Genomic DNA, 26,521 nt, shown 5'->3' on the forward strand with positions numbered 1-26,521 from the left:
GGGGGGGGGAGTAGATGGGTAGGCAAGATGCCCCAGAGGAAAATATAGAAACAACTGAGAGTCAAGAAGTTAGGGTTGTGGGGTGTTGGACGAAAAGACTGGTTGCTGGTCTGGCTGTGAGCATCAGAGGCCCTACTCAGGGAGTGTGGGCTCAGCTGTCACTGGGGTTCCCCAAGGCCAGTGCAGACGTGTGCCATCTCCCCATCCTGATCATCCCACTGCTTCTCTCTCTGGATCGCTGCTAGGCCACCCCTCCCAGCATCCTTTGTTCATGAGGTGTTGCTGGCTCCTGGCCTACACTCCTGTTTTCCAAGGCCAGCATCAGATCCCAAATGCCAAGTTTAAAAATTCCTGGTCTCAAGAGAGAAAGGTGCCATCATTACAATCTGAGCCGTTCCCTTTAAAGGTATCTATGAGAGCTTGTTTCTGCCCGGCTGGGGATGGCAGCGGGTTGGGGTGGAAAGCAGACTGCACTTTAAGCCAACCAGATGTGGCTTTAAAAACTTACTCCTGATGCTATCCTGCCACATGACCCTGGATAAGTCACTTAACCTCTCTGGAGGTTACTGGTACCATAGGGATAATGCTTCCTGCTCCGGCTTCTCTCATGGGACCTGGAAAAGGCCTCTGCAGACTGTAGAACACTGCCCCAGTGGATCCCGATACTCCTTTATTCTAGCATCTCTTCAGGGACCTTAATACATACAGGCCTACTGAACAATCGTTAATTCAGAAAAATGTGGCTTACCCGCGCTGTCCCCCCTCCCCCAAGTCCATTACCAGGTCCCCTTGTTGGTTTCCTGATGGAGACAGAAGAGGATGGGACTTAAGTCAGGGACCCAGGGCTTATGGTATTGATTCGGTCTCAGGGATCCTGGGCCAATCACCCTACCCCTCTCTGGTTCTCTGCTTTCTCACTGTGAATTTCAGGGCTGGACTGGATAATCACCAAAGTCATTCCCAATTGTGGACCCAAACATTTCCAGATTCTATTTGTTTCATATTTGATTCATATTTGTTTTCCAGATTCATATTTGTTTCAGATGACCTGGCTGGCCAGCAGCGCCTAGTCCAGGTAGGGGCAGCTCTGAATATGGTTGGGGTGGTACAGGATGGAGACAATGAGACTGAGCAGATACCGAGGAGCACTGGAGCCTCTCATCAGGCTCCTGCAGGAGCCACATGGCAGAGGGTGTGTGTGTGTGTGTCTCTGTGTGTGTGTTTAATGAAGGCACATGGCAGTCTGTGGTTCCTCCCTGGCCCAAACCCCTGATGCAGCCGAGGCAGATAACTGAGGACTAAGCAACAGGGTGGCAGGGGAGATTGTGCTGGGGAGGGGAGAGGAAGACTCCCCAAGGACAGGGGTGGGGTGGGGCGGGGCTAGCCAGCCTTCTCACATTCTTTTCTGGTGCCAGAGGTTGGTGAGAGGAGGAAGCCCAGCCTGGGAGCCAGCTGGCTGGCTGCTGGGGGCTGGTGGGAACACAGGGAGGAAGAGTGCCCACTGCTGTGTGGGGTGGTCTCCTTAAAAGAGGCCAAGTGTTGGACATCTATGTGGCATCCTCACTAGAATATGCATTGCGTATAGCAGGTCAGACTCTTAGTATCGGCTCAGGAGAGAGGATTAAAATCTCAAGAGGTTTGCCCCAAGGTTCGTGGGGACCCCCGTGACCAGCTCCAGGGGAACAGGTACAGTATATTTTTTGCTACAAGGCTCTGGTGGCATGCCTGTTTCTACAGCCGTCACTCTAGTGGTACAGGAACTGCCTTTCCAAACTCCTTCCTTAACTGCAAGGAGCAAATGCCATCCATTTGTGTGCAGGGCATGGGGGCCTCCGACTCAGGACACAAAGATTCCCTTTTCCTTGCTTCTTTCCGTCTCTGGGTGGTCCCTTAATTCCCCAAGAGAAGGTGCCTGCCTCAGGCTTTCCAGTTGCAGACAGGCCCAGTGCGGCCAGCAGTGGGTGTCCTGCAGCTCCCCAGCTCGGTGTTCTATCCAGGTGAACTACTGTCCGTGGCCCCGCCCAGCCACTGGGTGGGCTGGCACAGGGGTGTAGGCCAGGCTGGAGGACCCGGGCTAGCAGTAGGCGGAGGGCACCTGATCTTCCCCCGGAAATGGGGAAACACAGGACTAAAAGCGCCAACAGGCATTTGCCCCACCTCTCCCCAACTCTCCCAGAGTTCGCTCCAGTTCAGATACTTATCGCCTTTGGGGAAAAAAAAATCAAGACAAGCTAGTCTTTCAGGTAGTTTCGAGGGAGCTCCGACTTTCTCACAGCGGGCTCAGAATCAAGCCTGCAGGCACCTCCTGGAGGGTGGAGGGGGTCTCCCACTCTCACTCAGGGACGCGTTCCCAATCCTCCCTCCCTCTCCCTTTCCAGTGTAAAAGTGTCAACAGCCCTGGGCTGAGCTCTCCTCGCCCCACTGAAGTCCTCAGAGCGCCCGCATCTCCCCCCATCCCCTCCTCGCGGCCCCCCGGCCACTTGTGAGACCCCACCCAGATCGCGAACCGTACTGCCCGCCACAGTCGTCCTTGGCCAGGGCCTGAAGTTCCCAGAAGGGTGCTCCGTTTCTCCCTGCTGCCTTCCCCTTCGGCACTCGGAGGGGCTGGGGGAGGGGAGGGAGCAGACGCGAACCCCACCCCAAACCCTCGGCGAAAAAGAGGGCTAGGGCCGGTCTCCCCGCCTCAGCTCCCTAGAGCCCCCCGCGCTCCGCTGCCCGGCTCGGGTTCGTTGGGGCCCCTACGGATCGTGCTCGCCCCGCTCGTCTCCGGACCCAGTCGAGGAGCCAGCTGGCGGCCACGGTGCCCTGTCTCCTCCCGCCCGGAGTCCACCCGGCGCGGGGTGTGCCAGTTACCGGCAGCCTCGACCGCGGTCAGGGTCCCCGGGATGAACAGGTGGCTCCGGAGAGGAGCGCGCGGCGGTTGGCGCTCACTCACCCAGAAGATGAAGTTAAATCCGAAGAGCAGGTATTTGATGCACTTGGTGCCTCCTTTGACCGGCATGGTGCGGGCTAGACTGGCCTGGGCCGGACCGGTGTGGAACTGGGGGCGCGCGCGGCCGGGACGAGGGTTTGCAGACTTGGGACCGGGGCTTCGGCGGCAGCGGGCTGGCCTCCGGGCTGCACTTTTAAAAAGTGCCACTCCTTACTGAGCCCGGTGGCTGCGGTGCGCATGTGCCGTGGACCCCGCCCCCGGCCGACTCGGCCCCTGGCCCCACCTGCCCCGCCCACGCCCAGAGGCCGGCTCCCGCCCGGCTTCCGGGGGGTACTGGGGCTCAGCGGTCTTGGAGCCCGCACTGCCCTTTCCTCTCTTTCCTCCGGGCACAGCCCTCTCGCTCACCTTCGCTGGCCCGACCCTCCTTCCCGCCGCCGACCTTCCCCTTTCCTCTCAACAGCCCCGGGATCATTCCAGACTGCTCGCTCCCCTCCTCCTCTCCGCTTTTACCTAGGAATTCTGTGGAAGCCTTGCCCTGAAGTTCGCGCTTCGTTGATTCTGATCTCCCTGCCTGAGCCCTCCGCCTCGGGAGACCTTTCTCGGGTCGTTGGGGGTTGGGGTTGGGATCCAGTCCCCTTAGTCCAGGCGGCTGCCCCCCGAGTGAAGGCTCTTCTTGCTCTGGGCTCGATTTGAAGGGGAGCCACCCGGCTTTATTTCTCCTTGAGGCGGCTCCTTGCAAACTTTCATTCATGGAGTACAGTCTTTACTTGGCATCTCACTCTGTGGAACAGGAATTAGCAACTGGCAGTCCAGGCGGCAAGAGTGGATGGAGGGTTATGGGAGTAATTTTCAAATATGGTTCCTGAACAGTAATATGGCTGAGGAAGTCGAGGGGTCCTGCCGTGTTTCCTGGTCTTGGGGTTCAGATGCCCTGAGAGAAGAGAGCGTTCCTAGCCAGGCTTCTGTTCTCACCTCTACTCCGCATGGCCTTTCCACTTGCCCTTTGACCTCTACATGCTGAGTTCTGATCCTGTTTCTCCTTACTTTCTGTAGCTCCCCACATTCAGTGACCTGAGTTGAAATTACCCATCTGGCATTCTGTTCCTCATCTCCTATCTATGCTGAATGCTGCTTTCCGGCCCTACTCAGCTCCCCACCTCTATGTGGCCTAGCCCTGCCTGTGGCATGTGGTGTGGGCCTTGGGGCTGCCTGGCCCTACCCTTTTCAGTTGGAGAAACTCCTCTCCCGTTTCTCACCAAAGGATGAGGAGATTCCTTTTGCTTTGGAAGTCCCCAAGCCCCTTTGTATTTTTTTTTTTCCCAAATGAAGTTTCCCTTACAAAAGCAAGAAACAGAAAATACCAACAAGCAAAAAAGGAGCCTAACTCAAATTTCACCCACTAGAAACAGAGGGTGTCACCCTTTGTAGCTCTGATTTTGCTTTTTATTATCACTCTCAGTTGTTTCATTGATTTGTTCAAAAACATTTTCATGTTCTACTCCTAAGGGGGCTCCTTAGGGGCAGGAGCTGCGTGTCCAGGGCAGGAGTGGAGCGACTCAGGTGGCCAGACAGTGGGGGAGAGTACTGTTTGGGGCTTGGAGATAGGCTTGGAGGCTGAGGGAGCTCCGTGGAGGGGCCTCTGACACAGACTGGGAAGTGATGCTGCAGAACCAAAGGGAAAGTTGTTTCACAGGAGAATCTTCTGGCAAAGCCTGGGGCCCTGGGGCTGTCTGGGGTCTGGGGTGGATCTCACAGCTGGGGGAGGTATGTGGAAGGTCAAGGTGGAGACCCAGCTGCTGGGGTGAGGGGGGGCCTCCCCTTGCTGTGTGATTTAGGTTGAGGGTTACCTGTATTTTAGGCTGTTGGGCGGGGAGGGCAGGAGGTGCAGGCAGCAAGCCCCTTGGGGATAAGGACTAGTGTTTGTCTGTCCCGACCTTGGCTCAGAGCTTTGGGGGATTATGAGGAAGGTGACAGGTGACGCGTTGTAACTGGGTAGTGTGAGGGGAGCGTGGGACACAAAAGGTGAGGTGGGGACATGTGGAGAGCAGTCAGGAGGCCCTAGGAGAGGTCAGGTGAGAGATAGAGAGACGTGAACAAGATGGGGCGATGGGGTATAGGCTGGAGAGTGCAACAAAACCAGAAGAGAGGACTCTGTGTGTGTGTGTGTGTGTGTGTGTGTGTAGGCGGGGGAGGGGGGGCAGATCTCAGCCAGAACAGCTGGAGCCAGATGATGGGGAACTCCATTCACGTGTTCTAAGGCTTCTTGGGAGCCTGCTGTGATGAGGAAAGAGAAGCGAGGAGCTGGAGCCGGGTTCCCCTCAGTGTTGCACAATACTAAGAGTGAGCAACTGCAGGAATTTTGGTAATGCTTCACCTTCGTCACTCACCCTAATCTAGTGTCCACTGAGGACGGCTGGGGCCGGGCAGTATGTGGGGGTGGTAGGAAATCAGACAATGTTCCATTGTGCTGCTCTAAGGCAGAGGCCACCTACCTAAGGAGAAACAGGTTGGAGGAAAAGAGGATTTTATCTTTTGGTGTTCTTCTCTCCTCTCCTCCCGGTTCCCCCACCCGTTAACCAGTGCAGGTGGGAGGAGAGTTCAGGAACTATTTAGCTTATACTAGAAACCCCTTCTCAGGGTAATGTGCTTATTGAATGAAGTAGTCCTGTAGGAAGGCTTAGTTCAGTGCCTGGCACACAAGTGAGCAAGAAATGTTACTGTTACTGTTACAGAAGCAATTGGGGGGGGGGGTATGGTGCAGCTCCAAATTACATACAATCAAGGGGGTCCTTATAACGTTGAGTGTGGCCATCTGAAGTCTTAATCCGACCCTTTGGTTTATTTTGGACAAGTCACTTGCTGTCTCTGGGTGTCAGGCTGTTCACCTGTAGAATGGGCACTTTGGGTTAGGAGATGGCGGGGTGCCCTCCATCTGACAATCCAAAAAGCCTCTGGGCCAAAGTGTGTTTATTATGGGCAGTTCTATGGGTAACCAGGAAAGGGAGAGATGGAAAAAAATGTGGTTTGCTGCAGCTGGAAGGGGAAAATTTGGGTAAGCCCCTGAGTCAGAGATCACATGGAGGCAGAGAGGGCTTCCAGGCTTTGTGGTGCTGGGAGTGGGAAACTTTCCCGCCCTTCCCTTGGGGTATCTTGTTTCTGGAAAAACCCGGGTTGGGGCTGAAGGCCCACTTTGGCTCTTGTGCGCCCCCTGGTGGTAAGGCTTGAAACCTCCGGGGCAGGCGAACTAACGACCTGCCACACCTATCTCCCCCGAAACTGCTCATCTCTCCAGCCATGGGAGGCAACAGGCAGGACCCCCGCTCTCACTGGGCACTCACTGCCCTCCTAGACATCCCACCACGGATCATTTGGGGGCTTGTTTTCTTCCTGCTGCTGCTGCTGCAGCAGCAGCATTTCACCATGCTGACCCTACCTTCTTTCTAGACATTTCTCCCTCGGGTATCCCTGGTGCTACATGTACCATCTTGGTTCACTCCCTTCACTTCTAGAAACTTCTTTCCTGCTCCTCTTACTAAGGTCAAATGCCACCACTTCATGAAGAACATCCCAGTCTTTTCCTCCATGGATTACCTTGTTTGAATCTCCCTCATGCTGACTTATTGACCTTCGTCATATTCTCTTGTGGGTTCACATTTTGGTGGTAAGCTCCTCTAAAGTAAACTTAACCTGATTAATTTCTGTGTTTTCCGTAGAACCCTGTCCCTTGCCGGCCCATCAGGCCCTCTGCAAACATGTGTGGAGAAGCTGCAGAGGAGTGAGCCTTCCTCAGGCTTTGGGCCTCTGCCCTCCTCTCAGCTCTCACGGGGCACTTGCCCCCTCTCACTTTCTCTCTTTGGAGCTGACCTCTCCCTAAACTCATCATGGTAACTGGGGGCCTGTTGGGCAGTTCCACTTTAATGGCCCGTCATGTCCAAACCCTCCAAATCTGTGAGGAGGTCACCGGGCGCGCCAGAGGGCTTTTTGCACAGGTGATTAAGTTAAGGATCTTGAGATGGGGAGGTTATCCTGGCTTATGCTGGTGGGCCAGGTGTGATCAGTGGGAGTCCTATGAGAAGAGACGGAAGGTCAGAGCCAGAGCAGGAGATTTGAAGGCGGAAGCAGAAGGCTGAGTGATGTGAGGTCACGTGCCAAAGAACGCAGACAGCTGCTTCCAAAAGCTGGCGGCAGCAAGGAAGCCGATTCTCCTCTAAGGCTGACTGAAGGAACAACTCATTTTAGACTCCAGGCCTTCAGGACTGTAAAATGATGTGTATTATGGTAAGCCACTAAATGGGTGGTAATTTGTTACAGAAGCAATAGGAATCTCAAAACAAATATCCAGATCAGAGTTCTTGACCTTGAGAGCCTCCCTGCTCAGGAGGTCATTCTCCTCACTGTCTCATCCGTCAGCAGAGAGATTCACAGCACCTGTGACTGCTTCTGCCTCCAGTCCCACACCTGCCCCTCGAATGTGGATCTTGCTTCTGGGAATCTCTCCCACCGCTCCTGGCAGTGGCCACAAGGCTGCCCAATTTAGAGATAAGGAAGCAAGCTGAAGAAGGAGGTGTTGGTGATTTATGGCCAAAGATTGGGTCTTGGGTCTTCTGTTGCCAGCTCTGAGTTTCTCAGCCTTCATTCCTCCTGTCTCCTGTAGGCCAGGCCCTCAAAGCTCTTTCCTCAGACCAAACAACCATTCCACCCTCTTCCTGACCCCCTGTCTTCACTTGTCCAGTTTGCACACATCGCTCGACCCATTGCCTTGCACTGTCACTGGGCTTGGGCTGCTCTGGGCTCCTCTGCTCCCAGCCACATCTTTGCATTGCATGAAACATGCACCCAGTCAACATGGGACCACCCGTGTTTAGTGGGCAGTCCCTGAAGATGCCATGGAGAGCTGGAGGAGGGGGGACTCCTCAAAGGCCAGAGAACACAGTTCTAAAAACCCTTTCTGGGTGTCTCTTTCTGCAAGCTCCCATTCCGTGGCAGCCGCTCCTGCCTTGTCCCCTGCCCGCAGCCCCCCCACCCCCACCCCGCCCCCAGACCTCACCAGCCAACCTTCTGTCCGTGAGGAGCAGTGAGTACTCACTGTGCATTTCCAGTCTGTATTCTCCACTCCCACTTCCCCAGCTCCGCCAAGCAAGTGTATTTCTCAGGATCTGTCCTCTTTAGGCGACTGAGGGGCAGGAGAGGTTGGAGGTAATGAATATTTAATATACTTTGTTGTACTCCTGAAGCTTTGCTTTGTTCTTTCCTACTCATTTTTCCTGCTTGAAAACCTCCTAACTCCCCCTGCATTGACACCGTTTTTCTGAGCACTTTCACCTAACAGACTAGAGACTTCTTTTCTCTCTCTTTTTTTTCGTTTTAAAGATCTTATTCATGTTTTTGAGAGCAAGAGCCAGCAGTGGGAAGGGGAAGAGGGAGAGGGAGAAGCAGATTCCCTGCTGAGCAGGGACCCTGATTTGGGACTCAGTTCTCAAGACCCTGGGATCATGATTTGAGCCGAAGGTGGACACTTAACCAACTGAGTCGCCCAGGCGCCCGAGTGGAGACTTTTCTTGGTATGTGTCCCGTTTATGGGCTGCCTCTTCCTGCTGGAATTTAAACCCCACTAGAGTGGGCGGTTTGAACTGTCCTGCTCAGAGATGTGTCCCCAGTGCCTTGAACAGTACCTGACACACAGTAGGTGCTCAGTAAATCTGTATTTATTGAATGTACAAAAAGCTGATGTTCCAATTCTAAACTCATCACAAAAGCCCTTTGCCCTCTTGTCTTAACGGATTGATGTTTACAATTCTGTCCATGTTCTTGGAGCCTGTGTGCACTCCCGCATCTAGACCTAAGTTCCCACTTCCTCTGTCTTCAGCCCCAGCCCCAGCTCCTGGCCCAGGGCCCTTCCTCCTCTCTTGCCCTGTATGCAGCTGACCCGGCTTTGGGGCCACTGGGGCCTTCCCCTGCCCCAGTACCCTTGGTCACATCAGTCTGCTCTGCCCCCCTCCACCCCAGTACTCTTGTAGGAATTTCTTTCTGAGTTACCTGTTAGACTGTATCCGGACATTGCCCTGGATGGTAATATGACATCTCATGTGTCTTAAAAAAAAAAATCTCCTCAACTAATTATCAGCTCCTGGGGTGCTGCTGTAGGCACTCTGGAGATACTCAGTGAAAAAATAGTCCAAAGCATAACACTTGGATGGCACGTATGATGTGCTAGGGGGCTGTTTTAACTGCTAGATAAGCTCATTGAGCCTGCAAGTGGCCCCATGAGGTTGATACACTTATGACCTTTATTTTACAAGTGGGCAAACTGAAGCACAAGAAGGTTAATGAATTTGCTAGGAAGCAGCAGAGCAAGGATTTGAACTCAGGTGGTCCAGCTCCAGGGACCAGGTGCTCACCTGCCTCTTCACAGGGTAAGGGGCTGTGTTAACATGGCACTGTTCTTTACTGGTTTTTTTTTTTTTTTTTTGCCTTTGATCATGGAGGAGGGTGATGCCCTGACGACGATGTCATCCTGAAGGTGCCTCTGAGCAAGCTGACTCTCCGAGCACAGGTGGTATTTGCACCTGGGTCTGCCTTTCCGAGCCTCCCTTTCTGCAGCTGTGGGAACAGGAGACTTGCTGCATTTTCCGTACTTCACTGGGTGGGGATGGCTGCTGACTTCTGTTCTGGGTGGTGGTTCTGGATTCAGGCGGAGGATCGGAGACTAGACACAGGCTCCTTGCAGAGGGGCAGTGTGTGTGTGTGTGTGTGTGTGACCTGGGACCTTAGTGTGTGGGTTCAGGTAAGTACAGACAGGTGAATTATAGTTAGGGAGAAATAGGGTTAAGAAGCTGTCACTAAGGGCGCCTGGGTGGCTCAGTCAGTTGGACGTCTGCCTTCAGCTTGGGTCATGATCCCAGGGTTCTGGGATCGAGCCCCACATCAGGCTCCCTGCTCAGTCAGGAGCCTGCTTCTCCCTTTCCTTCTGCCTGCCACTCCCCCTGCTTGTGCAGGGGCCGTCTCTTTCTGTCAAATAAATGAAAATCTTAAAAATAAAAATAGGGGCACCTGGGTGGCTCAGTGGGTTAAGCAGCTGCCTTTGGCTCAGGTCATGGTCTCAGGATCCTGGGATCGAGCCCCACATCGGGCTCTCTGCTCAGCAGGGAGCCTGCTTCCCCCGACCCCTCTCTGCCTGCTGCTCTGCCTACTTGTGATCTCTCTCTCTGTGTCAAATAAATAAATAAAATCTTAAAAAGAAATAAAAACAAAAAACAAAGCAAGCTGTCACTAGTGTCCCCCGGGACCCATGGGGAGGTTTCAGAGAGGGAGAATATGGCCACAGAGTCACTGCCCGAAGCTGCACAAGATAGGAGGCCCCTGGCATGGGCTGATGCCTGTCACCCATTTCCCCTCTTCAGCTCCTTATATGCTATGGCCGTTTTGCACTACTTTTCTTTTTTTACTTTCTCTCTCTTTCTTAATAGCTTAAATTTTTTTTTTTTGAAATTACTTTAAGTTTACAGAAAATTTGCCAAGATAGTACAGCTTCCCCCTAACATCTTACATAACCATGGGGTATTTGTCAAAACTAAGAAGTTAATATGGGTACAGTACTATTAACTGAACTGCAAATTTACTCTGATCTCACCAGTTTTTCCACTAATGTCCATTTCCTGTTCCAATACCCAATCTAAGATCCCAGAATGATTTAGTATTTTGTATTCCTTTTAATTCTCTGAATTCACTGGGCTCATTCCCATCCATTTGCCTTTGAGCCTGTGATTTCCTTTGTCTACAGTAGCTTTCCCATTCACACAAACTCTTACACATCCTGCAGCATCCCTTCCGCTGGGTTAGAAATAATGTGGGGCGCTTGGTAGGAGTGGGATTTGGGGATCTGGCCATTCTGCAGTATTAAGTGGGGAAATTGCCACTGCCTTTTCCACACTGAGGATCTCATCTGACTCTCGGTTGGGTTTTCTGCATCCTTCTTTACGCCCATGCAAGCAAATACTAACATACATTACTGTTCACTCCACCCTCCCCCAACCATGGTTCCTTAAGGGCCACAGGTGACTTTCCCAGGACAGTGCAGGCAGCTGGTGGCAGAGTGAGAACCTGAACTCAGGTGTCCGAGTTCCAGTTTCTTCTGACTGTCTCTGTGCTCCGTGCTTTGCCTGTCCCCACTGTCCCCGGTTGTCCAATTTGGGTGGGCTTTGGTACAACACTTGGCTCAATTTGGTGGACGGTGAGCTTCCTGTGGTGTCTCACCACCATGCATATTTAGAATGATTTTATCACCCTTGGCTTTGGGGGTTTTCCTCAGGTTATTCCAAGCTAGATTGTGACTTCTGTCCCCACCCCCCTTCTATCCACCTTCACCGAGAGGCCAGGAAACCCCCCAGAATGCCAGGCCCCTGGGCTCCCTGACTCTTTCTACCACCTGGAACTTTGGTGGGCTTTCTGCCACCCCTCATCCTCTCCACCCTTGAGTCTCCACTGCGTGGGGGCTTTCTTTCACTCCCCCCACATTTGGGGGGCCCTAACCCTCCCTTAAGCATTAGGTTTGGATTTTCCTCTAAATTTAACTTTAGATGATTAAAAGATAAAGACATAAAAGAGTAAGGAGGGAGAAGTGTCCCTTCTGGAAATTGTTCTAGATTAAGATTAAGGAGTCCTGTCAACTAAGGGGAACATGTGGGCCTGGTTGGAATCCTCCTTCAACCATACCAATGACTAAAAAAAAATTTTTTTTTTGTAGGCAATGGGGGAAATTTAAATATTGTCTAAGTATTAAATGATATTAAGGACATGCTGTTAATTTTTTTAGGAGGATGATGGTGTTGTGGGATATTTTTGAAAAACCTTATCTCTTAGAGATTCATCCTGAAAACCTTTTTTTTTTTTTTTTTAAGATTTTATTTATTAGTTTTACAGACAGAGATCACAAGTAGGCAGAGAGGCAGGTAGAGAGAGAGGAAGGGAAGCAGGCTCCCTGCTGAGCAGAGAGCCCGATATGGGGCTCTATCCCAGGACCCTGAGATCATGACCTGAGCCAAAGGCAGAGGCTTTAACCCACTGAGCCACACAGGCACTCCCATCCTGAAATTTTTAAGGCTAGAATGATCTTGTGCCTGGGACTTGTGTTATACTTCTCAGGCCCTTCCCCAAAAGTGGGAAGGTAAATGACATAAGAATGGAAAAATGGTGGTAATTGTTGATGCACGGTGATGGGTACATGGAGATCATTATACTTGTCTCTGTGTCTTGTGTGTATTTGAACCCTTCCATAATGACAAAAGATATCTTCATTGGACTTCTCCATCCCCTATCAGTCTAGCCCTCCCCCAGGAATGAATACCGGTTTTTATGCATGGTTCTTTATGCAAATACTCATATATTAAGACTCACTCCTTTTCCCCACCATTTTTTGGCACCTCGCTCCTGGTGCATTTGCCTTTTCCCACCTTTATTATATGCAGTAGATGGAATAACGCCTATCTGTGCAAATGTCCACATCCTTCTCCCCAGAACCTGTATCTATGTTACTTTATGTGGCAAAAGGGACTTTGCAGATATGATTATGATTAAGAGCTTTGAGATGGGAGATTATCCTGAATTATACAAGTGGACCCAGTCTCATCACATGGATCCTTAAAATCAGAGCCGTGGTCCTGGCTGTCATCCAAGGGAGATGTGACAAAAGGTCAGAAAGACAGGAGAGGGCTGGCTTTGAAGCTGAAGGAAAGGAACTCAAGCCAAGGAATGAGGATGGCCTCTAGTAGCTGGAAGAGGCAAAGCCCCCAGAACCAGGAGCGCAGGCCTGCCGGCACCTTGATTTCAGCCCAGTGAGACCCATGTGCCAGACTTCTGACTTCTCTAAGTGTGTTGTAACCTGTCAAAGCACCATGGAAAACTCCCACCTTCTATCTTGGAGATCTTTCTGTATTGGTACAGATGGTAGCATCATCAGTTCCTTGTATGACACACTGGTTCTGAAGTCTCACCGATCTGGGCTGGGGTCCTGGCTCTGCCACACACAAGCTGTGCAATTCTGGGCAAGTTACATCACCTCTCTGAGCCGGTCTCCTTATCTGTAAAAAGGGAGTAAGAAAGGGCACCTGGGGGGCTCAGTTGGTTGAGCATCTGCCTTCAGCTCAGGTCATGATCCTGGAGTCCTGGGATGGAGCCTGCATTGGGTTCCCTGCTTAGCAGGGAGTCTGCTTCTCCCTCTGCCCCTCACCCCGCTCTTGTTCTCTCAAATAAATAAATAAAATCTTAAAAAAATAAATAAAGGGGAATAATAAGAGCACCTGTGTCATAGTGTTGCTTTGAGAGTTAAATCATACAGGGCATGCAACACATCGAGCACAGTGCCTGGCAGATCAAGGGCACAAGGGGACCCTGGCAGGTTCCTGTGCTGCTCCCACCCGGCATAGCTTCTCTGAGGGATCTGTTCCTCCAGGGTCCCCCGTAATGACTCAGTAGTCAGTTTGGCGTGAGCTCACCCCTCCTCAGGCCGGGCTCCCACCATGGGGTAGTTGTGGCTATTGGAAAAGTTTGCACCCTGCCTGTAACCAAGTCTATGTTCTGCCCTCTGGGGCTGCATAGAATGTGTTTTCTTCCCCTCACACACAGCAGCTCTTCTGCCTTTTACATGAGTGTGACAGAAAGGTTGGGTGTAGTAGGGCACTCACTTGCTGGGTGGGCATGGGGTTGTGTGAGTCTTTTCTGTTTTCATCATCTGTAGAAAAGGAACAAAAACACCTATGTTTCAGGATCATTGTGGGACTCTATGGAAAATATCCCACACATAGTAAAGTCCAGCAAATTTGGCTTTCCTTCTCTCCTGCTCTAGACCACACCTTCTGGGTTCTTTTTTTTTTTTTTTTAAATTTCTTTTCAGTGTTCCAGAATTCATTGTTTATGCACCACACCCAGTGCTCCATGCAATATGTGCCCTCCATAATACCCACCATCAGGCTTGGCCCCACCCCCTCGGGCTAGGGGGGAGTGCAGGGTGCTGACCTATGGGCGGGCCTCCAGGAAATCTTCTGCTGCAGGGCAGTCTGCCTTCAGCCCCTCCTGCCCCACGGTGGGGCAGGGGGGGTGGGGAAGGGGGGTGCTGCCCCGGGGCCCTTCTCTCTGCTTTGCTTCCCCGTGGGAGCAGCCTCTTTCCTCTCTGGGGGAAGCACTGTCCTCTCTCACTGCTGACAGCTGAGGCCGGCCCAGCGCTCCCCTCTTCTCTGGCCCCACTGAGCTTGGTGACAGCGGAAACTCCTCTCTCCACCACAGGAACCCACAGATGCTAATACTTTCAGCTCTGGCCCTGGACCATCCCCCGGCACCCCTCTCCTCCTGAACTTGACCAGATCTGCAAATTTTTGGCCCAAGAGGCCAGCTGGGGAGGGCGTTATACACTGCTCTCTGCCTGCCCGTGTGTGCACTCTCACACACACAGACACACACATACATACTGCATCCTGCCTTGCATGGCATGGGGTTAGCTGTGGCTGGAGTCACCAGCTTTCCGAGGCAAAAGTGGTTAACCCAGAGATTACTGGACTTTCCCTCCCAATTTAAATTTAAGATGAACAAACAACCTCCTTTGGAACAAAGAGTCTCAAACCAACATTGACACAGAACACTGGGCTTCTAAATTGAGACCTGCGGTGTCTCCCCAGGCCTCGCAGACCGCAGTTCGACTCTCTCAAGGCAAGCTTGGTTCCAAGCCTATTCAGCATGAATTCCACCTCTGGGGATTGCTCCACTTCCAAACCTCGACTGGAAGTTCCTTGAGGGCATGGACATTTTGTTTTCATTCCTCCCTGCCCCACCGCTTCCTCAGGATGAGGAAGTATGTGTACGTCGCACCTGTGCTGTTCCCTCAGCCTGGATCCCTTTCCTCAGGACCCCTCCTTCTTCTGGACCTTTGCTATTGGATGGCTTCTCAACTTTACAAAGGACACAGCCCAGCCCCACCCACCCATTCCCTATGGTCCTCCTGGGCTTCTTTCCCTCCATCACCATTGTCACCACCTGCCTTGGTGCCCGTTGATTTGTTTTGTCTTTGTCTTCTTCCACTTGAACGTAAGTTTCTCAGGGACAATGGCTGTTTCTTTTATTTTCTGCTCTATCGCTAAGGCCTGGATCAGGCCTCCAGTGGGTGTTAATACATACTTGCTGGAAAGGAAGGGAGTGCTTCGTCTGTGTGGATGGGTGTGACTTGCAGCGGAAGCCTCTGGGCTGGGAGGGCTGGGCCCCTGGATAAGGACATTGTCAAGGGAGAGAGGGGCCGCCTTGGCTTCCCTTTGAGGGCTAAGTGGGCACCCACTATCTAGGCAGGACACAGAGCGGAGTGTGGGGGGCTGATGAGTGGGACTCCGTAGGAAGTCATGCCAGGCCTAGCCAGAGGTGAAGGGTCCTTGGCTCAGCAGCCAGCCATTCCTGCCCGTCCCTTCCTGTGCAGTGAGTCAGCCAGCCTGGGGAAATGTGCCGGGGAAGTGGCCCCTGTCAGGAGTATAGCAGGGTTAGGGGTCAACAAAACAGGCTCTTACTCATCCACTGCTCCTGCCCTGCCCATCAGGGGAGACTTTTCTGTATGGCCCATCTCTGTCTTGATCAGTGCATGTCTGGTATGGGTTGAACTGTTGTCCCCGAATTCATATGTTGAGGTCCCCACCCCCTAGGACCTCAGAATGTGACTGCAATTGGCAATCGGGTCATTGCAGATATAATCAGTCAAGTTAAAATAAGATCATACTGGTAGAGCGGTCCCCTAATCCAGTATGATTGTGTCCTCATGAAAAGAATGCCAAGCAGACAGGGACAAACTTTGAAGATATCGTGCTAAGTGCCATCAGCCAGACACAAAAGGACAGACATTGCACGGTTCCACTTAGGAGGTACCTAGAATAGTCAGATTCAGAGACTGCACGCAGAGGGGGGCTCCCAGAGGCTAGAGAAGTGGGGAATGGGGAGTTAGTGTTGAACGGGGACAGAATTACAGTCTGGGAAGATGCAAAAGTTCTGGAGATGGACGGTGGTGATGGTTGCCCAACGTCGTGAATGGTGCTTAGTGCCGCTGAACTCTGTGCTTCAGAATGGCTGAATTAGTTAAGTTTGTTGTTATGTATGTTACACACACACACACACACACATACATACACACACACGCGCACACACCCCCTGTGAAGAGAAAGAGACAACAGACAAAGGGAAGGCATTGTGAAGACACAGGGAGAACACCATCTGAAAGTCAAGGAACACCGGTGATGGCCCACCAACCCCCAGAAGCTGGGGGACAGGCATGAGACCTTGTCCCTCACAGCCTTCACAAGAAACAACACTGTGCACACCTTCCTCTCAGGCTCCTGGCTCCTGGGACCGTGACACAATAGGTTCCGTTGTTCGGTGCCCCCCAGCCTGTGGTAGGCTCTGGCAGCCCCGGGAAGCAGATACAATCCCCTCCTGCCTGGTAATTCTTTCTCTCCCGGTCCCTTGAGTTCGGGAGTTTTAAGCAGAAGAGAGAAGAGGAGCTTCTCTTGGTTGCTCCTTCCCTCCGCGGCCTCCTCCCCCTTCTCTACAGTCCCCACACAATATGTGAACAGTTACTTGTTCAGCATCTTCTCCCCCATGAGCCTGTAGGTCCGGGAGGCAGGGGCCTTTTGTGCTCATTCAGGGTGGTGTCCTCTGTGCCTGGTCCTTTGAAGCACTCGGTACAAATTGTAAATGAATGAATTCTGTAGAAGGGGAAGGAATGAGTCTTGTCTCCCCACCACCCTGCCGCCCTGGCCCCATCAGACATGCTATGACAAAAAGTGCTTATAATACGCAGGGGCAGTAGAGCGCCCCTGTGACCACGCCAGATGGTTAGGACCTTTTGTGGGTGGGGTGGATGCTACTACAGAAAGTGCTGGGGACAGGGCAGCGGCCTGGGGGAAAAAGCTGTTTCTTTTGGTCCACTCCACTCAAACCTGGACTTGTCCAGTAATAGAAAGGCCAAGGAGAAAGGTTTCCTGTATTAGGTCAGGCAGAGCCTGGGGCTGGATTGGGAGTGAAAAGCAGAGGGTTGATACTGCAGTACACATTCCTCTTTCTCTTTCTCATTCCTGCCCTCCTCTGCTTCTCTGCTGTGGGAGCAAAAAAATAGGGTTGGGGAGAGAATTGGAAGGAAACGAAAGTCCTCTCCTCATCTTCAATTCATAGATGCGAGGAGTGTTTATGGACTGACGATGTGCCTGGTACTGTGTTTAGGCCAAAGATGGAGAGAGGAAGACACTCAATCCCCGGTCTCAAGGAGCTCACGACCTGAACAGCGAGGTAGACCAGCAAATCGCCCCAGAACAAGGGCACAGCTGCTCTGATGGAGCCTTTGGAGGAGGCTGTGGGAGCGCGGAAGTTGCTCTGAGTGTGGGACTTGGTCAAGGCTGCACGAAGGAGGTGCCATTGGAGAAAGGCCTTGAAGGATGAATGGGACTTTGATGTGTAAAAGAAGGGGAGAGCTTGGAGCGTGGAGAAGGCGGTGGCCGCGTAATGTAATAAGCCGAGGGAATAGCACCTGACAAGGTGGGAAGTCAGGAGAGGGCCTTGCAAGTCTGGGGTAGGGGGCTTGGGCGTGCACGTGGTGGGCGGCACTCGTGGGAACCCCTGTTGTAGGGAGAGAGTGTGGCCAGACTGTGTCCAACTCATGCACTTGGACTTGCTCCTTAGAATGTGAGTGTGTGCTGGTTATTTTCTCTTTGCCCCACTTCTTGCTAGCCCACCCACTCTCTACCCTCTACTCGCCCTCTCCCTCTCCCTAGCTGCTTCCCCTACCCTCCCTGACCACCTGCTGGAAGGTGGGAGGAGAGATGGGTTGGGGTGTTTATCTCCCTGTTGCCTTGTCACATTCCAGGCAGTGGCAGCGTCTCTCTGCAGCCACAGCTCTGGTTTTCCTTGGCTTTGGTAACTTGCCTTCTTTCTCTGACCCTCAGGCTTAGGAAGGTAGAGGCTTCCCACGGGGCTAGTTCCCAGGGCCATCTCCATCCCTGGTTGGTTCACTTAACCCTGCAGTAAGCTCTCTTTAGATTTTTTTTTTTTAAGCTTTTATTTATTTGTCAGAGAGAGAGAGAAAGAGAGCACAAGCAGGGAGAACAGTAGAGGCAGAAGCAGGCTCCTCACTGAGCAAGGAACCTGATGTAGGACTCGATCCCAGGACCCTGGGATCATGACCTGAGCCAAAAGCAGAGGCTCAACTGACTGAGCCACCCAGGCATCCCTTAGACTCTCTTTAGAAGACCCCTGTGGTTGTTCCCTCCGTTTCTCCCTGGCAGTCTGCCTGATGCGGTAGGGGTGTGACTCAGTCAGCATTTGGTGGGGAAAATAGCCCTGGTGATGGTGTAGACTGGGGTAGGGAGAGGTGATATCGAGAGTGTTGATTAAGACACTTTTTTTTGAGAGAGAGAGAATGGGTGTGCAGGGGAGAGGGTATCCCTAGGTGAAGTCCTCTGTAGTACAAAATGCCTGACATCGAGAGCTTGGCAGGTGCTGTGGGAGCAAGAAAGCTGTGTGCTTTGGGGTTCACCGAACGCCTTCATCCACACGATTCTCTGTGCTTTTCCCGGCCTCTGAGACATTCATGATAGGTGGTGCTACTTCTGGTGACAGAGAAGAAGCCAAGGCACTGGTGAAGTTGGGTGACAGTGAATCGGGGACCCCGTGGAATTCACATGCACTATTGTGACTTTTGGTTCAGGACGGGCACACCTCCGTGCCACCTGTCAGGAAGGCCGTGCCCTTTCGGGAGTTGTTCCCAGATGGTGTTCCATAAATGCTGAGGGGTAGGCTCAGAGGAAGCCGGCTTGTGGCAAGGTCCGCCCTGGTCTGGCTGCTGTGAGATGGCCTTTGCGGCGGCCTGGCTGCTGGGGGCGCTGGAGGCCCAGGTTACTCGGTGGTTTATTTGGGGGACCTGCTGCGTCCACTGTTCCTGATGGATTGCTTCAGCAGGATTTGGTGAGCAGATCTCCTGGGCGACGAGGGGAGGCGGCAGACACTGTCTGTTTGCTGGGCTGTGAATAGCTCTTCCGGCCATTGTGCTCGCCAGTGCCCCGGGTCATGAACACAGAGACCAGGATGCCTTTGTAGAAGGCACAGCAACACCCTGTACTTCCCGCCCCCCCGCATTCCAAGGAGGCTCCTGAGTGTGGTCACTCATGGGAGGTCTCCCAGACGCCCGCTTCCTCTTCCTCTCCTGGACTCCATTCTCTTCAGGACACGATGGCCATCTTTGCCTTGTGACCTGGGAAGGGCTGGGGTGGGTGGCTGGGAGGTCTCTGACCATGCAGCTCCCGCCATGTTGGGGCAGCCCTCCTTCTAGATATATCTCTCGACTACACAAAATACTAACATCACAACAAACATTTTCTGATTTAGGCTCTGCTTAAGAGCTTTACATACTAATTTTGTCAACAGTTCCACGAAGCAGATCCTGTGGGTATCGCCCCACTTCCTGTTCCTAGGAAGGCAATGGAAGCATAGAGGGGTCTTTCTTTTCTTTTTTTGTTAAAGCTTTTTATTTTAGAATATTTTTAGATTTTTAGAACTGCTGTTGACGAGGTAGTACAGAGAATTCCCATGTACCCCATGTCCAGTTTCTCCTGTTACAGACCTCCTGCTTTAGAAGTCACATACATCACTATTCAAAAACCAATATCCATACATGATGATTAAGGTATGCCCACAGTTCATTCAGATTTCCTATTTTTTTTCTTAATGTCTCTTTTCTGCTCCAAGATGCCCTATTATAATTCTGTTGTCACATCTCCTTAGTCTCCTTTGGGCTGTGACCATTTCTCCAACTTCCCTTGTTTTTGGTGACCTTGACAATGTTGACTAGTATGGTCAGGAATTTTGTAAAATGTTCCTCAATTAGAATTTGTCCGATATTTTTCTCACAGTGGGGCTAGAGTTATGCCTTTTGGGGAGGAAGAGCACAAGGCTAAAGTGCCATTTGCATTATGCATCAAGAAAGCATACTGTCAACATGACATGTCCCTGTTGGTTTATTACATATTAAGAGTATGTATTGTCAACATGACCTGTGCCTGTTGGTGTTGACCATGATCACCCAGCTGAGGTAAGGTTTGTCTCTTGGAAACTGACTCTCCCTTTCCAATACTGTACTTAAGAGTTATTTCTTTGAGCACTATGAGGAGATGAAGCTGGGGACCCTCCTAGAAGCAGGGGGAGGGGAGGGAGGGCAGAGCAGGCTGATGGCAGGTGTCCTGTATCAGAAAAATCTGCACCTGGCCATGAGAAGCTGGTGGCCTCTGAGGTGGGCTTGATGTAAGAGAAGAGTTGAGGTCCAGGATCAGGGCCAAGCAGCCACTCAGCATGGCCCAGTGTTGGAAGACCCACCTGGGCATTTCCTGGAGAAGCAGGCCAGAGCTTGGGTGGCTGGGGTCTCCTTTTCATGGACCTCATCTCTCAATCAGCAACGCTATAATTAGACATGGAGACACAGTGATGGAACAACAACAAAAAAAGGTACATGCTGTTCAACGTTAAACTGCCATTTAGCTTACCATTGGGCCTTTTTGTCTAAGAGTTCAGCAGAAGTAAATATTTGTTATAACCTGGAAAGTATTTTGTCCATTAGCACCATGAGGTTGCATTATTCAGGATGGAACTGTAAATTTTGCAGTGTAAATATTTAAAATAGATCACAAGTGTCTTAACCTTGTTTGGGGACTTCCTCATCTTATAAAATATAGGTACTGATAATCACAAAAGATGGCTTGGCCGGGGCCCGCTCACAGGACCCCCCAAGAGACCATGCCTCCTTCAAGCACCAGGAGCTGGGGAGAGGGGAACCCCATGTTCAGAGGCCTTGAAGCACCAGCTGCCCCGGGGCTGCACCAACTCCGTGGCCATGTCATGATCTTGCATTCATCTGTCGGTTCCAGATTGTGAGCTCAATACGTGAGCCTGAATTTGGATAGCTGACCGGAGAGGCAAGGCTCTGGCTGGCCAGATTTTGATCCTGATGTTGGGAGGAATGTGGGAAAATAAAAGGGTGCTTTTTGGATGGAAGTGGCCATCTATGATTTTCAGCATAGCTCCAAAGGCCCGTCACTGTGCTGACATGACCTAATCAGAGTAAATATCTGTGACTGTCTGGGGGTCTAGGAGTTACCTGTCAAATGAAAATACTCTGGGATATGAAATCACTGGAGCTCTGGGCAGCTAATATGGCAGAGGAAGAAGTCAACTAGCTTCTTGCTCAGAGCAGAGTCCTGTGAGAGAGGGACCCAGGACAGAGGTCAAAGAAAGGCGGGGGTTAGGGCTGCAAGGGGCAGTGGGTGGGGAGACACAAGGACATTCATGAGTCTGTGGAAAGCTGTCCTGGTGACATCCTATTTTTAGCTCTTTGGCCTCAAATAAGTCACTCCCCCATGCTCTAGATTGTCTACTTGTCTGTGACATGAGGATGGTCCATCAATCAGGATGGGAACTTCTCCCTCATTTTCCCACCACACATTGCCACACAGCACCACTGCCACGGCTATATGCAGGAGCCCCGAGGCTCTGGGCTGCGGGCATAGCACAGATGATGCCTGATTGAATTCTCTCAACCCTGGGACATAGGGTTACTGCCCCCACTGTACAGCTGGGGAAGCTGAGCTTTATAGAGGTGAGAAAATATACCCAAGACCACTGGCCAGCAATGGGTGAGTGTAGGGCCCCCACAGCTGGGTCAATCTGGTTTGGGGCTGGCAAAATTTTCCTACAAAAAGTAAATATTTTAGGCTTCATGGGTGACATATGATGTCATGTCCTCTTCTGCTTCCTCTCTCTTCAACCCTTGAGGAGTATAAAACCATTCCTAGCTCGTGAATGGTACATGAACAGGCCACCAGCTGGATTTGGCCTACAGGCCATGGCTTACCAACCCCTGGTAACAAGGTAGACGGAAATGCAGAATGATGTGCCCTCCCATGTTTCAGAGGGGATCTGAAACCCACTCCGAGAATCCTGGGCCCAGGAGTGTGGTGGGGTTACCTAACTGGTCCAAATGGGTGCTGGTTTGCTGAAGACCCACTGGGATGTGGGCTCCGGGGCCTTTCTCATTGTCTGTTTTGTTGGGCAGCTTCACCCTTGCCCCTCTGCCTGCCCAGCCTCCCCTCTGCTCCCTATTCTGTGGAGAACCTTGTTGGGGTCCCTGGGCCCAGGCCTCTCCACCTCCACACCACACATTCTTGCTTTCCTTTCTCCTGGGACTTCTGTTCTTGGTCAGGTAAGTCCAACGGAGAAAATCTGTCATTAGCTGCTGGTCCCCAAGCCTTTCTGCCAGGCCGCCTTGGTGGCTGGCACGGGCTGGGCAGTGCTGAGGCAGAAGGAGGAGAAAAGGCATGGGAGAGCCACAGCCAGAAGGGAGGAATGCCGTGGTCTAGAGCAGGAAGCCCAGCAACCTCTTTGTTCCTAAGGCGTCTCAGAGTTGAGAAGGTTTGGGAAAGGAAGCTCTTGTGTAAACACGGGGCTTCTGTTTGGGGGGGGGGGGTGGCTGCCTTGCCTGTGTGTCGTATTCAGCCAGTGTCCCTGTGCCTGTGCAGAGGCCAGGTCGAAGGAGCAGGGGCCCCGGGTTCTAGGCAGCATAGAAAATAGTTAGGCTGGGCCTATACTCGGGTCCATCGTTGGCCAGTTACGTGGCCTGAGTCCAGTCCTTCAGCCTCCCAGATGCTCCCTCTCCTCATCTGTGAAATGGGAGGAGCCATCTCTGTCTCTGGGCAGACACTGTGAGGTGTACAAAGTAACGCTGTTTGTGAATGCCTCCTACACACCAGGCACAGTTCTGAGGGCTTTCTCTATAGAGTTGACCCACCCTATTTGTAGATTCCATATTTGCAAATTCGCCTCCTTACTCACATTTTATGTGTAACTCCCCAAATCAATCCTCATGTTTTCATAGACATTCCAGAACATGTGTGGAGCGGGGAGACATTTGAGCTGCCTGGTGCGTGTGTTCCCAGTGGAGGTCGAACAAGGCGACGGTCTGCCTTCTTGTTTCAGCTCCTACTGTCCTTTTTGTGGCATTTTAGTGCTGTGTTGTTCACAATTTTGTGCTTTTTTTGGATCACAATTTCACATGCCCCTGAATGTTGGGAAAACTGGACAGCGACATGCAAAAGAATGAAACTGGATCACCGTATTACGCCGAACACAAAAACAAACTCAAAAGGAATTAAATACCTAAATGTGAGACCTGAAACCATAAAACTCTTGAAAGAAAACATAGGCAGAAAGCCCTTTGACATCAGCCCTAGCAACATTTTCCTAGCTGGGTCTCTGCAGGCAAAGGAAACATAAGCACAGATAAACTACTGGTACCACACCAAAATAAAAAAATTTTCACAGCAAAAGAATCCACCAGGAAGGGACGCTTGGGTAGCTCAGTTGGTTAAGCCGCTGCCTTTGGCTCAGGTTGTGATCCTAGAGTCCTGGGATCGAGTCCTACATCGGGCTCCTTGCTTAGCAGGGAGCCTGCTTCTCTCTCTGCCTCTGCCTGACATTCTGCCTACTTGTGCACTCATTCTCTCTTTCTCTCTGACAAATAAATAAATAAAACCTTAAAAAAAAAAAAAAAAGGAATCCACTGGGAAAATAAAAAGGCAAACTGCTGAATGGGAGAAGATATTTGCAAATTATATAGCCAATAACAGGGTTAAAATCCACAATACATAAAGAACTTACAACACTCAACATCAACACACACACACAAAACCCCAAACAATTTGGTTTAAAAATGGGAAGAAGACCTAAATAGGCATTCTTCCAAAGAAGACATCCAGATGACCAGCAGACACACGAAAAGATGTTTAACATCACTAATCATCAGGGAAATGCAAATCAAAAACACAATGAGGTATCAACTCACACCTGTCAGAAAGGCTAAAATAAAAAAGATAAGAAATAACAAGTGTTGGCAAGGATGTGGGAAAAAAGGAACTCTTATGCACTGTTCTTTGGGAATGCAAATTGGTAAAGCCACTGTGGAAAATGGTATGGACATTGCTAAAAATATTTAAAATAAAACTACCACTTGATCTAGTAGTTCTACTCTTGAATATTTACCCAAAGAAACCAAAAACTCTAATTTGAAAAGATAAATGCACCCTATGTTTATTGCAGCATTATTTACAATAGAAAAGATATGGATGCAACCCAAGGGTCCATCTATAGAAGAATGGTTAAAGAAGTTGTGGTATATACAATGAAATATTGCTCACCCCCAAAGAAGAATGAAATCTTGCCATTTGTGACAACATGGATGGACCTAGAGGGGATGATGCTAAGTGAGAGAAGGCAGACAGAGAAAGACAAATATGGCACGATTTCACTTCTGTGTGGAATCTAAAAAACAAAACAAATGAACAAACAAATTCTCAAATACAAAGCAGTGTTTGCCAGAGGGGAGGCAGTGGGGAGTTAGGTGACCTAGAGAAGAGGGATTAAGAGGTACAAACTTCTTTTTATAAAATAAATGTCATGGAGATGAAATGTCCAGTGTAGAGAATCGAGTCAGCAATATTGCAATGACGTTGTATGATGACACACAGTGACCATGCTTCTCGCCGTGTGCCTTGAGTAATGTACGGAACTGTGGAATTAGTAGACAGTATGACCTGAAACTAATATAGCAGTGTATGCCAATTACACTTCAATAAAATAAAGAACAATGAAAGTGTCCCCCGAGTTTAGCACTGAAGTGCCGTCTGGTGCGCTCCTAAGCTCCAGAAGGCCGTCATGTGCCCGACGAGGAATGTAGGTATGTTGGAGAAGCTTCATCAGGACATGAGTCGTCGTCGTGCTGTCAGCCATGAGGTCACGTAAAGGCATCTACAAAACAGGTGTCAAGTGTGTTCACACCCAAAGCCAGACTCTGTACAGCCGGGCTGATGGAAGTGTGACTGCTTGCGGGAACCTAACCCTTCCTGTATGTCCCCAGAGGCAGTGGTTTAATCTTTGCTAATTTGGTGTACAGCCACTTCACAGAGCAGCACAACCCTGAATACCAAGAAGCAGCTGTGGAAACTCATTTCGTCATAACAATGACCCTCCTAGGGCTCTCATTATCAGCATTTTGCTGATGAGAACACGGAGGCCCAGAGAGGCTGCCTCTTTCGGCTGAGACCATCCAGCTCTAGGTGGCAGAGTTGGCATCAAAGCCAGCTGGTGGCCTCGGAGTCAGGTCAAGTCACGTGCTGAGAGTTTGAGGGGGCACCACCCCCATCATGTTCCCTCATCGAGGCTCTGCCACTCGGGGCCACTGAGGCCCTGGGATCAATGGTCTCTGAAGGTCTCTCTTCTCTGATACTCCAAGCCCTGTGATTTCTGCCCATTCTTCCAAGCTTGCCCTACATTGTAGGAGTGGGCTGGGTCTGCAGGCTAGGGGCTGGCGAGCTGTAGCTTCGGGAGCAGAAGTTGGGGTGCAGAGGCTGTGGGCATGGGAGGGAGCAGGCTGGACTGGAAGATGCTGTGGGCTCAGGTGCTGTCGCAAAGAAGCCTGGAAAGAAACTTGGCTGTCACCTCTCCTGTTGTCCCAGTGTCTTCAGAGCTGTCCCCTCACTGACTGGGGGTGGTGGGGAGGGCTACGATAGACTCATTCTTTTGCACAGACGTGTGGCATGAAGCTGAGAGAGCTCTCCAAGATGACAGGACACCTTGGGATAGACCAGGAACAGAGCTCATGAGGAGTGATATTAAAAATATTCAACAGTGGTGTGGCACAGCCTCCACCCAATATTCCCAGTTGCTGCTGTAGACAAGGAGACTGTTGGCACTGGGGATGTTGGCGGAATCCTTCTGGGGTGCAGGGGTGGTCCTGGCTACTCAGTTCTACTCCTCTGTCTCTTGTCACATACCCAGATGTGCAGAGCTGGAGGGATTTTTCTACTTCAGTAAGAACAGTACCATTGTCTGGGTCTATTAGGCTACATGAATCTTTAGAAGATGCCTTTCCTGGAAAATTCTAGTGCGTGTTATGAATGCCAGGGCTCACATCTCCCTCCCATCACAATGATTACCATTCAGTGCCCTGTCAGTGAGAAGTGAGGGCTGGGATTCTGGAGAGAATGTCTGAATTCAAATCCCAGATGTCCATCAGCCCTTGTCTGGGAGCAAATACGCCTGCCTTTCTGGGTCCGGTTCTCTTATAGTTTAAGTCAGATAAAATCACACACCTCACTGGGTGTTGTAAAGTTGAAGTACAATTTTACAGGTGAAAATGGGTCATATGTTGAAAAATTCTGTCTATAAAATGGAAAGAATTGAGCTGTGCCCTATCTGAAGAGGGGAGGGGGGGATCTTGACATTTAGGTCAGATGGAGCTCCTTTGGATAACCTAGGTAGCAGAACTGCCACTTGGCCACACATTCTCCTTCCCTTCTTCCATAGCCATTGGATTTTAGTAGGAAACTTGACTTCCAGGACTAAGTCTTAATTTCCCAGACTCTTTGGTCACACAGCCAAGCTCCAACCCATGGGATATGAGCAGAAGTGGGTGGAGGAGGGGTGCCTGGGTGGCTCAGTTGGCTGAGCAGCTGTATCTTGCTTTTAGCTCAGGTCATG

At 51.1% G+C, this 26,521-nt stretch overlaps 1 protein-coding gene and 1 long non-coding RNA gene across 2 annotated transcripts in view; one reads left to right on the top strand and one right to left on the bottom strand.

Moving 5' to 3' along the window:
- Positions 1-3,333, bottom strand: part of CD9 (CD9 molecule) — a 32,763-nt gene extending 29,430 nt beyond the window's left edge. Inside the window, exon 1 of the mRNA XM_082742734.1 lies at positions 2,936-3,333. Coding sequence (XP_082598860.1) covers positions 2,936-3,001 — 66 coding nt within the window. The 5' untranslated portion in view covers positions 3,002-3,333. The remainder of the gene's footprint in view (positions 1-2,935) is intronic.
- On the top strand, positions 1,419-23,997 carry LOC309870469. The gene is made up of 2 exons (XR_014314600.1): positions 1,419-1,686; positions 22,863-23,997. It is a non-coding gene; the product is annotated as an uncharacterized lncRNA (long non-coding RNA).
- Positions 23,998-26,521: the final 2,524 nt, after the last annotated feature.

This window comes from Mustela nivalis, assembly GCF_964662115.1.
Source record: "Mustela nivalis genome assembly, chromosome: 7".
Lineage (NCBI taxonomy): Eukaryota > Metazoa > Chordata > Mammalia > Carnivora > Mustelidae > Mustela > Mustela nivalis.